The sequence below is a fragment of the Neolamprologus brichardi genome, chromosome 23 (genome assembly GCF_056152115.1).
Source record: "Neolamprologus brichardi isolate AB-2024 chromosome 23, ASM5615211v1, whole genome shotgun sequence".
In the NCBI taxonomy this organism is placed as follows: domain Eukaryota; kingdom Metazoa; phylum Chordata; class Actinopteri; order Cichliformes; family Cichlidae; genus Neolamprologus; species Neolamprologus brichardi.
The window spans coordinates 40326470-40339988 of NC_142125.1; the positions used below are offsets into that span (position 1 = coordinate 40326470).

General features: G+C 40.6%; 1 protein-coding gene and 1 pseudogene across 1 annotated transcript; one reads left to right on the forward strand and one right to left on the reverse strand.

The window, feature by feature from the left end:
• Nucleotides 1–257: 257 nt before the first annotated feature.
• LOC148096406 (uncharacterized) lies at nucleotides 258–4652 on the reverse strand. The gene has a single exon (XM_087836557.1). It carries the CDS (start codon nucleotides 4269–4271, stop codon nucleotides 738–740), a length of 3534 nt encoding a protein of 1177 aa, XP_087692683.1. The 5' UTR covers nucleotides 4272–4652; the 3' UTR covers nucleotides 258–737.
• A 7812-nt stretch (nucleotides 4653–12464) lies between these two features.
• LOC148096407 (5S ribosomal RNA) lies at nucleotides 12465–12583 on the forward strand (annotated as a pseudogene).
• The last annotated feature ends 936 nt before the right edge of the window (nucleotides 12584–13519 follow it).

Genomic DNA, 13519 nt, shown 5'->3' on the forward strand with positions numbered 1-13519 from the left:
CCATGCTGCCTACACTGTAGCTGCCATCACCAGTGTGTGAATGTGTGTGTGAATGGGTGAATGACTGAATGTAGTGTAAAGCTCTTTGGGGTCCTTGGGGACTAAGTAAAGTGCTGTACAAATACAGGCCATTTACCCTGTGTGTGTTTATGCTCAAGTGTATGAATAAATTAGTCAGTTTTAAACAGTTGCAATTTAAACAGTAGAAGAGTGGCACTATATTTATATATTTATAAAGAATTTCAAACAACAATTAATTGATGCTCAAAGCAGGTTTATTTAATTAATATCCAGATTATTTCCAATTAGTTCCGAATTCATTCAGCAGCAAATCACATCACCAGTCACTTCAAGGCTGTATGTATTATTGTAAGGTAGACCCTACAATAATACATACAGAGAACCCAACAATCATATGACCCCCTATGAGCAAGCACTTTGGCGACAGTGGGAAGGAAAAACTCCCTTTTTACAGGAAGAAACCTCCAGCAGAACCAGGCTCAGGTGGGGGCGGCCATCTGCTGCGACCGGTTGGGGTGAGAGAAGGAAGACGTTTGTTGTAGGTCTGATTGAAGGACTGATGTGATGGTAAGTTGTCTGCTGCTCCGCTTTGAATATTGAGAGATTAGTTGATGGATTTCAAGCCAAATTGTGCCCAAGTTTAAGAACATATTCATTGGTTGTTTGTGTTGATGTTATTGTTTTGGGCTTTTTTTCCACAAGAATTTCTAGCTCCCCTAGAATTCTGGCCACCCAAACGATGATTGCTGCTGAGAGAGCACAAGGTTTTGTCCCCCTGTGTTATTCATATCGGTGCAGGGGGCTCTCCCTGAGAGGCCAGGGTCGAAAAAGGGATGCTTCAGAACCTCCGAGGGTGTTATGCGCTGATTTGCATCCAAGGCCAACATTTGTTTGATTAGCCTTACAAATAATGGTTGGCCATTTTCAGGTCCTCGCCTAACCTTCAGTAGTCGTTCAAGGTCATCGAGACGCTTAAGTTTTATCAATCGAGTTTCCTTTGATTGATAATCTGTCTCGTATTGAAATTGTTCTTGGGTCTTAAATGTCCAGCGCTGTTCGTTGTAGTTATCCTCGATGAAATAGCAATCAGTGTACAAGCCAGACTTTAGAAGATGATCTGGTAGCTGACCCTGAGTTTCAATTATGAACTTCAAAACATCATAATCGTCTTCCCCAGGATAGAGAGGCACCCCTGTAGCAAGCTCCACGGCTACCAGCCCCAGAGACCACATGTCAATTGCTTCATCATATGGAGTGCCAAGCATAATCTCAGGTGCACAATAACCAACCGTCCCCACACGGTTACCAGGAATCAGTGCAGAAGCAGGAAATGCGAGTCCAAAGTCTATAAGTTTGACTTTGATGGGAGACTCATGGCACTTTACAACCATTATGTTTCCAGGTTTGAGGTCAGCATGCACTATTCCCACAGAACCCAGGTGGAACAGAGCATTTGCGAGCTGATGCAAAATTGGCCTGATTTCTCTCATTGGGAGACCCTGGTTATTCCGGTCCCCTATGTAGTCCCACAGGCTTTGGTCGAGGAGTTCAAAATTTAAGCAAATGCGCTCTCTATCGAGGAAATAGCCGTTCCATTCGACAATGTTGCACCTGTCTGGATCCAAGCGTCGTAGCTGCTCCAGGATGAAAATTTCCAGTTTTGCCTGTAGCAGAATTTCAGGGTCACTTTTGTTGACTTTAATAGCCACAGTTTGGTTGTTTTTTGTATCACGACATCTGGTTACCAATCCAAAGCCTCCTTCTCCGAGGAAGGCCTCTACCACGTGGTGATCTCCCAAAATGGTCCCTTCCGTTATTTCAAGATCATCTTCAGAGGAAGATGGGTTGGCTGAGGTGTTGATGTGTCCTTTTTGAGGAAATTCAACTGAGTTTTGGAAACTGCAGTTGAATTTTTGCGATCCATGACTTTTCCAGCTTGAAGGCTGCTGAGAGAGCACAAGGTTTTCTCCCCATGTGCTATTCATGTCAGTGCAGGGGGCTCTCCCTGAGAGGCCAGGGTCAAAAAAGGGATGCTTCAGAACCTCCGAGGGTGTTATGCGCTGATTTGCATCCAAGGCCAACATTTGTTTGATTAGCCTTACAAATAATGGTTGGCCATTTTCAGGTCCTCGCCTAACCTTCAGTAGTTGTTCGAGGTCATCGAGACGCTTAAGTTTTATCAATCGAGTTTCCTTTGATTGATAATCTGTCTCGTATTGAAATTGTTCTTGGGTCTTAAATGTCCAGCGCTGTTCGTTGTAGTTATCCTCGATGAAATAGCAGTCAGTGTACAAGCCAGACTCTAGAAGATGATCTGGTAGCTGACCCTGAGTTTCAATTATGAACTTCAAAACATCATAATCGTCTTCCCCAGGATAGAGAGGCACCCCTGTAGCAAGCTCAACAGCTACCAGCCCCAGAGACCACATGTCAATTGCTTCATCATATGGAGTGCCAAGCATAATCTCAGGTGCACAATAACCAATTGTCCCCACAGCACCACCAGCAATCACTGCAGAAGCAGGACATGCGAGGCCAAAGTCTATAAGTTTGACTTTGACGGGAGACTCACTGCAGTTCACAACCATGATGTTTCCAGGTTTGAGGTCAGCATGCACTATTCCCACAGAACCCAGGTGGAACAGAGCATTTGCGAGCTGATGCAAAATTGGCCTGATTTCTCTCATTGGGAGACCCTGGTTATTCCGGTCCCCTATGTAATCTGACAGGCTTTGGTCGAGGAGTTCAAAATTTAAGCAAATGCGCTCTCCATCGAGGAAATAGCCGTTCCATTCGACAATGTTGCACCTGTGTGGATCCAAGCGTCGTAGCTGCTCCAGGATGAAAATTTCCAGTTTTGCCTGTAGCAGAATTTCAGGGTCGCTCTTGTTGACTTTAATAGCCACAGTTTGGTTGTTTTTTGTATCACGACATCTGGTTACCAATCCAAAGCCTCCTTCTCCGAGGAAGGCCTCTACAACGTGGTGATCTCCCAAAATGGTCCCTTCCGTTATTTCAAGATCATCTTCAGAGGAAGATGGGGTGGCTGAGGTGTTGATGTGTCCTTTTTGAGGAAATTCAACTGAGTTTTGGAAACTGCAGTTGAATTTTTGCGATCCATGACTTTTCCAGCTTGAAGGCTGCTGAGAGAGCACAAGGTTTTGTCCCCGTGTGCTATTCATGTCAGTGCAGGGGTCTCTCCCTGAGAGGCCAGGGTCAAAAAAGGGATGCTTCAGAATCTCCGAGGGTGTTATGCGCTGATTTGCATCCAAGGCCAACATTTGTTTGATTAGCCTTACAAATAATGGTTGGCCATTTTCCGGTCCTCGCCTAACCTCCAGTAGTTGTTCGAGGTCATCGAGTCGCTTAAGTTTTATCAATCGAGTTTCCTTTGATTGATAATCTGTCTCGTATTGAAATTGTTCTTGGGTCTTAAATGTCCAGCGCTGTTCGTTGTAGTTATCCTCGATGAAATAGCAATCAGTGTACAAGCCAGACTTTAGAAGATGATCTGGTAGCTGACCCTGAGTTTCAATTATGAACTTCAAAACATCATAATCGTCTTCCCCAGGATAGAGAGGCACCCCTGTAGCAAGCTCAACAGCTACCAGCCCCAGAGACCACATGTCAATTGCTTCATCATATGGAGTGCCAAGCATAATCTCAGGTGCACAATAACCAATTGTCCCCACAGCACCACCAGCAATCACTGCAGAAGCAGGACATGCGATGCCAAAGTCTATAAGTTTGACTTTGACGGGAGACTCACTGCGGTTCACAACCATGATATTGACAGGTTTGAGGTCAGCATGCACTATTCCCACAGAACCCAGGTGGAACAGAGCATTTGCGAGCTGATGCAAAATTGGCCTGATTTCTCTCATTGGGAGACCCTGGTTATTCCGGTCCCCTATGTAGTCTGACAGGCTTTGGTCGAGGAGTTCAAAATTCAAGCAAATGCGCTCTCCATCGAGGAAATAGCCGTTCCATTCGACAATGTTGCACCTGTCTGGATCCAAGCGTCTTAGCTGCTCCAGGATGAAAATTTCCAGTTTTGCCTGTAGCAGAATTTCAGGGTCGCTCTTGTTGACTTTAATAGCCACAGTTTGGTTGTTTTTTGTATCGCGACATTTGGTTACAACACCAAAGTTTCCTTCTCCAAGGAAAGCCTCCACCACGTGGTGATCTCCCAAAATGGTCCCTTTAGATATTTCAAGCTCATCTGAGCCGAAGGATGGGTTGGCTGACATGGTGTAATGTGTCTGTTTGTGCTGTGAATTGGTGAGAAACAAAACTGAACTTGTTTTGGTTTCTCCTGTAAATTGCTCTCAAAACTTCTCGAAAGGGTTTTAGTTGCTGCAGGTCAATGTCCGTTAAGCATAAAGTAACATAGGTGAGCGCTCCTATTTAAGGGGTTTGGGATCAAAGCAAAGTTACCACGTCAGAAAAGATCAAAGCAAAGTTATCACGTAACAAGGGATCGAAGCGTTCTAATATGTGCGCATGCGCACACACGTGTTTGTTTGTGTAATATTGTTCACTCTAAATTTGATCCTAATCAATTTAATATCACTCAATAAAAGAAAATGTTAGTTTTGGAAAATTTTAAAATGACAAAACTGACAGTTAAAACATTTTTTGTTCGTGTATTTGTATTTTTTTCGTTTTTTTTTTTTTTTTTTTTGCATACCATGTCAAGCTTTTCTGTATATAGTCATGTCGTAGATTTCGGAGCAAACAAGAAATTCAATTGGATTTTAATATTGCAGTGCTTGGATTTCGGATTTGGTGCTTAAAACTTCTTGAAACTGTAACCGTATTTCATTCACCACAAATAACTATCTGATTGAATAGTTTTCTTATCAGATAGAGAAATAAAATGAGTCGCAAAGTATAAAAGCTACATTTCTCTGCCTGTGCTGCCTTGTACCTCTGCACGTTAGTCTGTTTCAATGTGTGACCCCCCCACCCACTCCCTGATCAGTCGGGGGTGAGCGCACTAACGTGCCTGGAGGCCGTTTTAATGAGTGTTTGGTGGAAAACGAAAAATACAAGAAGGAGTCTGCAAGAAGGATTTGTACGTTTTCACAACAGGGGAGTTTGCGTAAGTCCTAGTAAATAATTTTCTCGAGTGTGTACGTTACACATGTTATTTTTTAAAATTGGTATTATTATTTTGCTAGCTAGCAAACTCGCGAGATAAAGGATTGAAGTGCACTCAGTGCGATACAATACGGTGCCGCTATTCTAACAGTTAGTTATTGCAGGGTAACTTCTAGAATATGCTGTGAATTTAACTAAGATTACACAGCAGTAGCAGTAATACGAGTTACTTCCCTCGAGTGAAAGCTTTAAACGTTAGCCCGGTGCTTAACTAGCCAACGTCAAGCTTTCTGATTGAAGGCTAAAAGCAGCGTTGTCACCAAGGAAACAGAATATTGATTCTATTTTTGTGTGTTGCTGCAGCTTTTTCAAGTATTAACCCGGTGTCTTTGGGAACACCTTAGGGGGAAATAACGGTAATATGACTGAACCATATGGGAACAAAGAATAGGCACTTTTTTGTGCTACCGAAGTTTCCTCGCTTTCATTCAAAATCTGTTTATCATTAAACAATTTAAACATAATGTCTTCAAGCTCACATTGAGGCCTGTGGGACACTATCAGCCACTGAGACAGTAGACAAGTGACTATTTCACACTTTAAGGCTGCCTGTTTATTTAAGTGAGATGAACAGTACATTATAACTGTACATAATAATATCAATGATGATAGATTAAATCAATAGGTTTTTGAAAGACGCTTGTGCATTTTTAAAGTGTTGAATTGATCTGAGTATGTCATCTGTTCAAAGCCTCTCCCAGTCAGTGCTGTTCTCTATGCCTGTCTTACTCTACATGATGTTATTAGCACAAACACTTTAAAGGTGATAATTAGGTCTACAACAATAACACAGACTGCAATGTAGTTAAGCGTCTTACAGTTAGTTTTGAATGAATAAACTTAAAAAAACAACACAAGCAAAGATCTGTCTCCTCCTATTTTTTGTGTCACATAAGAAAGAAGCATCAATATCTGATGAAAAACGTATTAATTTGGCCTTTCACATGGTCTTACTCAGGTGATGCGAAGTGAAATATGCATCCTTTTTATGGTAATGTGCTGGAAAAGTTTGAAAATGGACATTAAACGTGCTTACAAAGTGCTTGAATTTGACCCTGAAAGGTGTATGAACCCAGAAAAAGTCACACTTGGAGTAAAAACCTCTCATAGCAAGTTAATCATATTAAATTGATTTGATGCTTTCAGCACAAAATGTAGCCACACAGTCAGGACAGCGTCTGATTTACCTTCATCGGTAAACGTGTTTATGCAGTACATAGTAACAGTGTGGCTGAGTCCTCTGGTTCAAATCAGTTCCACTACATTTGGAGATGTAAGTCTTAACCTTTCACATGCATCGGGAAGGAAAATACAACCAACATTTAAATGTCTTAATTCGATTTCTTTTAAGTGTCTTAATGAGCTGCTGCATGTGAAAGTTAGCAACTGTTGATTTTACTGGCAACAGTTACTCAGTGTTAGCTCATTACTCTTTACTTGTTGAAACAAATCTTGTCTGTTGTTGGTTAATCTGATTCCTGAGCGCTTGTGTTTGTGCCAAAGACGTTGTTTTTTTTAAATGATGAAGCAGCTCCGCTCTCTATAGTATTTATTTGTTGGAGGGAATGTGTTTTGATCATCCTCATGTTCGTTTCCAACATGATATTCTTATTCTTGGACTCTACTAGAGTAGCTTTGCATGCTTCTTCATCTTAAACAAAGCTCCTCTTTTTCTCCTCTGCCTGAAAAACAGGGGTTTTGGCTTTTTTGCCTTTAAGCTAACTTTACTCTTATTGGTTGATATTAAAAAGACTTGCTATTAATGATCAAGGCTTTTTTAATATCATGGATTGGGTGTTCTTTTTATTCACGCTTTTTTCTCGGGTCTATGATGGATATTTTTGCATAAATTAAGATCTGATTACAAATATTAGTCTCACATGTTGCATTAATTTAATTCAAAAGTGAGTCAGGTAGGTGTTAAGTAGAAATACAGCAGAATAGTGAAATTAATCTTGTATTTATCGATTTATTGTCTAATCTTGATCACATGTTCAGCGCTCATAAAAAATATATTTGGAAAACAAAAATATTTGTGCTTATTATTTAGTTTATTTATTACAGAGGAAAAAAACATGACACTCTTCCTCACCACTTCCATTCAACCTTTTTCCTCAGGACTCATTTTAAGCTGCGTACAGAAGGATTCAATCAGTCTGCAGAACACACACATGCATCTGCTTCAGTGGCAATGAATGAAAATATCTGGCTGTGTTATTATGCATACTGAAATAGGAAAATAAAGTAAGATGAATGAGTTGAGCGCTCTGAGCTGGATGTCTTTCTGAAGTACAACTCTCCTGCCTCTGAGCTGTGAAATGTCTTTACTTGCTCAAATTCAATCTCGTAAAAGTCGATCATAAAACTTATGAAAGCGTGTCTAACTTTCTGGGATCTAACTCATTTTAGATATTTGTTTCTATGTGCTGCGTGTGTTATTTGTTATTCAGATGTGAAGTTTAAAAAAGGTTTAGCTGAGTCTTCATTTAATAAATGTTATTTCTGGGGTTTTGTTTTGCTTGCTAGTCGTCGATACTGTGACGGTGTGTCACTGCACAGATCCTCCAGGGAAAATGTTTTTGTTTTTTCACATTTTGACTGTTGTGATTCATTATTTCTACCTTTCAGTCTTTCCCATTTCATTATCCAACACACACATTATTCTCTCCCACTGCGCTCCGACTTTTTAATTCTTTGAAAAAAACATTTAATCTGCACAGTAATGCCAAAGTGCAGCGATACATTGTGAAGTGCACAGAAAGAGTCTGGATTTCCATTTCTCATGCAGTACCGAGCAAAAGTCTTATTTTTTTCATGTTTTGCCAGGTCAGTCTGTGTTAACGGTGTTATTAACTGCATTCTTTAACTAAAGAAGTCAGAACAAATGATGTGGGGTTTTGTTTTTTTGCAGTAGGCTGCAAGTAAATGTGTTACGATACAATTTAAAATTGGTTCTTTGTTAAGTTTTCTGGTCCTTTCTCTGACTTAGGTGTCTGTTTATGTTTGAATGTTTCAGAGATTAGTGTGAAAGGTCTTAACAGACAAAAACTGGTCAAATACAAGCCCTGGATTAAAAATCAGAAACCCTTTAAAAAGCCTGGAGAGCTATTCCTTAATACATACATGGAATTACAGGGAGGTCCGGATCCCTGGAAGCAAATGAGGGATGGCTCAAGACTTTTGCACAGTGCTGTACATGTCATGCTCCCTGTTTTATAGCTCAGCTCAAACTGACACGCACTCACTAACTGCTTCTCATTTTCTCCACAGTCAACTTTGACCACTTCCAGATACTGCGGGCCATCGGGAAAGGAAGCTTTGGAAAGGTAATGCGGCCTCCATTTTTCATGCGACTTGTTTATTGTTTGCCCTTAATTACCCACCACAGTCGTCATCTCTAAAGAATCAGTGCAAGCGAAGCGAAATGTGCTGGGATTACACTTTAGTTCTCGTGTGCTGCTGTTATTTAATAACAGTTATAAATGCAGCTTATGTAATTATTTCTATAAAGTCAGTTAGAGGAGAGCCGATTTATATTTCATCTCACTCAATCTATGTGGGAATTTTGACTCCACGTCTCAATTTAATTACAGAGCAGCACAATTCTGCACTATTCTGCACTATTCACAATTCAATTAAATCAGGTTTGGTTATCCTAATTTATAGCTGTCTTTATATTAAGGATTAAAATAAAATTCACAAGAGAAAGGTGTTGCTGTGTGTGGTTGGGAAGAGAAGGGAGAAGCTAGAATGAAGCACAAACAGAGGGAGGTGTTTACCTCTTGCTGTAGCGCTGTGAAACATGATCTGTATATTGCAGCTTGTGTAGGTGCTCCAAGAAAATGCGTTAATCCGCATGCAGCACTGTAGATGTGCACGTATGCACTCGCGAAAGACAGAGGATGCTTGTGTTGCTGAGCTTGTTCTTGCACAGCGGGGAGATGTGAGGTAGGTTGGGGCTACCTCATAACTCCCCGCTGTGAGGCTGCCAGATGGGAAAAAGAGGAAACCGCCTCCTTCTCCTGAAACACTCATTTTCCTTTGCTCACTTTTCATCTTTACAATCTCAGCACTTGGATGTGTATCTTCTTGCAGTGGGCATCTCAGTTTCATTCTTATTTATAAGAGCTCCTCTTTGTGTTATCTAGTTTGTACCTGAAAAGTCTAATTTATGCCTGAGTACACGAGTACAAATAAAAGAAGTACCACGTACTTTAATGGGTCAGTTTGGATCCAGACCTGAATTAGAGATAATGTTGGGCTGTTTTAGGTCTGAGCCACTAACCTGACGAAAACGCAACACAACTGCTGCTAAGTGCGTGTTGTTTAAAACAGATAGTTGGAGAGATAGGTCAGTGCTTTTAAAGGTTTACCAGGTGCCAAATCAGATGTGAAATGTAGGACTGTGCAAAAGTTTGAGCCACACCTTAATTCTAACATATAACTTGCTGGGTAATGGGAAACGGGTGGAACAGTTTAAATTTGAAAAGTGTACATGAAAATACAGTATAAAAGGCAAAAACAGAGTTGATATAATGAGCTAATGAGCTTGAGCATCTTTATCTTCAGCACACCCTGAACTCTCTTAGGCACATTTCTTTGGAATTCCTTTAAGTAGTCTTCAGGAATACTTCTCCGGGCTTCTTTAAGGACATTCAGAGCTCTTCTTTCGATATTAGCTGCCTTTTTGTTCCATTCTCTGCCGAGATGATCCCACACGGCTCAGGTCAGTCCATGAATGATGGTGTTTCGATGTGTTTAGTAAGCTGCTGCCAATCAGACACTTTCCAGATGGTATTGCATGGTGCATCAAAGTCTGGTGGTACTTTTCATAATTCCATCAATTTTGATGAAATCCCCAACACCCTGGCTGAAATGCAGACCCAAACTATGACAGAGCTGTACAGTAGTGTATAGGTGGTTGTAGACATATTACCAGCAATTTGAACCAGAAATGTCAAATTTTGGTTCATCAATCCATAAGACCTGCTGCCACTGATTTTCAGTCCAGTTCTTGTGTAATTTGGCATCCCTCAGCCTTTTCTCCCTGTTCCCTTCCTTAATAATGGCTTCTTGACAGCCACCCTTCACTGACACCATGAGATGCAGTTTTGGTGAACACTAGATGGATCAACTGAAGGACCAAGTGCATCTTTCAGGTCCTGTGTCAGGTGTTTGCTGAATTTTTTTTTACATGACTTTCAGGTACTGTTCCTCCACTGTAGATAGATTTTTCAGCCTGTCCCCTTTTTTCTGTCTGTTACTTTTCCAATCCAAAGAAATCAGAGGAAATGGTGTGTTTCTGTGACAGGTTGCTAGTAACAAAGTACCTAAAGATAAAATTTAAAATTGGTTCTTTGCTAAGTTGTGTGTTTTGTATTGTATTTGAAAAAAAAAAAGTTCTCTCTTCCTCTTATGTTTAATATAACCACACTACAGACGGACAAGCGCTTGTTTTTATGCGTTGTCGTTAGCAACAACGACGGTAAAACCACCGGTGTCCGCTTGTTTATCTTCCACATAAACCTTTCATAATAAAGCTCAAGATCCTGTTGAGACTTTTCAAAATAAACGTAATCACGTAAAAGAGTATGCAGAGTGTTTACGGATGAAAAGCAAAAAAGAGCCGTCAGGTGCTAAAAAATAAAGCTTAGACTCAAACGTTAGAACAGGCTTTTCCCCGCAGCACGCCGTGTAATAAATACTCACAAAGAAAACGGCGGCCGTTACAACTTATGGCTAAAAATGTATCGTTTCATACACGCCCAGCTGGAAACACTTTACGCAAGTCGAGCTGCCCGAGATTCACAGAATTTACAGAAAATGTAAAATTTTTGTGATTTATATCGTTATCGGACGATAGATGTCTTATATCGGGATATGAGATTTTGGTCATATCGCACAGCCCTATGATCAGGTACAAGGACTGGACTGAAAATGGGTGAAAAAGCAGTCAATGTCCAAAGAAAAACTTTAAATGACCTTCAGAAAGTCTAAAGAAAGGAAGAAGAAGAACATCTGGCTCAGTACAGAACCGAGGAGAGGCTCAAGACTTATTCACAGATAATCAATCAAATTAATCAAGCTTCATCTCTAAGCAGCCTCCTGGCTGTAAGAGCGTCTCGTTTTTGTCTCTAACTGTCTGGTGGCGCTCACAGTAGTCTGCTATGACGGGACCTCGAGGACTAATGTTACAGGGAAATCATTAGGAAAGGGCTTTAGACTGAGCTTTACTGAAATCTCAGTTTTCCCCCTATCAGAGTGCCCGTTTTTATTATGTTATTACTGTGTTTTTCAGAAAATAAGGCACTCTAAAAATCAGTCCTTTGGTGTTTCTGGAAATCGACAGTACTCCTTATAATCCGGTTCACCTTATGTCCCTACCAGCTTTGCACATCTACAGACTGAAATTCTTGCCCATTCTTCTTTGCAAAACAGCTCCAGCTCAGTCAGATTAGATGGACAGCATTTGTGAACAGCAGTTTTCAGATCTTGCCACAGATTCTCGATTGGATTTAGATCTGGACTTTGACTGGGCCATTCTAACACATGGATATGTTTTGTTTTAAACCATCCCATTGTTGCCCTGGCTTCATCTTTAGGGTCGTTGTCCTGCTGGAAGGTGAACCTCCGCCCCAGTCTCAAGTCTTTTGCAGACTCCAAGAGGTTTTCTTCCTGTATTTGGCTCCATCCATCTTCCCATCAACTCTGACCAGCTTCCCTGTCCCTGCTGAAGAGAAGCACCCCCAGAGCATGATGCTGCCACCACCATATTTGACAGTGGGGATGGTGTGTTCAGAGTGATGTGCAGTGTTAGTTTTCCGCCACACATAGCGTTTTGCATTTTGGCCAAAAAGTTCCATTTTGGTCTCATCTGACCAGAGCACCTTCTTCCACATGTTTGCTGTGTCCCCCACATGGCTACTATGAAGCAGAACGCTGTCTTATCCAGCTAACATCAAGGGTCAAGTTATCCTTTGAACCTAATCTGCTCCACAGCAAATCATGTTCCAAATGTGAGAAATGAGATCAACAGGTACAAAATCATCCAAATACAGATACCAAATACTTATTTTCCACCCTGATTTACGAATAAATTCTTTACAAATCCTACCATGTGAATTCATGGATTTTTTTTTTCACATTCTGTCTCTCACAGTTGAAGTGTACCTCTGGTGCAAATTACTGACCTCTGTCATCATTTTAAGTGGGGGAACTTGCACAATCGGTGGCTGACTAAATACTTTTTTGCCCCACTGTATATATATGTATTATATATATATATTTCCCACACCACCCTGAACACGCCCGATCTCGTCTGATCTCGGAAGCTAAGCAGGGTCGGGCCTGGTCAGTACTTGGATGGGAGACCGCCTGGGAATACCAGGTGCTGTAAGCTTTTGCACTTCCACACACAAACTGCAGAGGGCGCCGCTGCTCATGTTTATGCTCACAGGCATGAAAAGTTAGATAAAATCTTTTTTTTATCTTTTTAACATGAGAATATTATATTTCCATCTTGTCTTCCACAGTAATCAGATTAATGATGAGACAAAAGTAGAACAAGGAAAGAATAGGCCGTGTATCTCACGTTTAAACAAAATTGATGTTTTCTGAAAAATCTCACACAGATAAACATTTACAGGAAATTACTTTTCCTTCAAAACAAACATCAAAGAGTCTGTGGTTTTCTTTATTGATTGTACTTGAGTAGAAGCTGTAAAGGAAAATTTCTATTATTCTCATTTAAAGTGTTTTTGTTCTTAAGCATATGCTTAGTTCTGACACTATAATAGACTGTTCAGTGGAAGTTTCTAAACTAGATGAACTTATTTCAGCCCCAGTAGTTGGAGAAGACAACTCCCTATTGCATGAATAATATACCACTGAAATTTATAAAACAGCTTTCACAAACAAGTTTGAATTTATTTTGGATTTTCTCAAATGCACACAGTGCCAAAAGCATACACACAGTCAAATCTTTTCATATGAGGTGCTGAAGATTCTGCACCTCATAACTCAACGAGCCCTATTAACTTCTCATTAGTGATCATGGCTGACTACAAGTGTTAGTTTCTCTTCGCAGCGTAAAAAGGATTCGCTTAAAAGCACTTGTTGGATTGACCAATATTTAGAACAACAGAAAGTCCAAGGAACTCACCGTAAACCATTTAAGCCATTTTTATACACTTACAGATTCAGTTCAAACAATTGTTTGTAATTACAAGTTGTTTTAATATGTTACCACTTTGCCAAGGACTGGAAGAAGACCAAAGAGTCCCCCTTAGATCAGAGCGAATGTGTTATTACTGTGAACTGAGGATCCCAACCACTT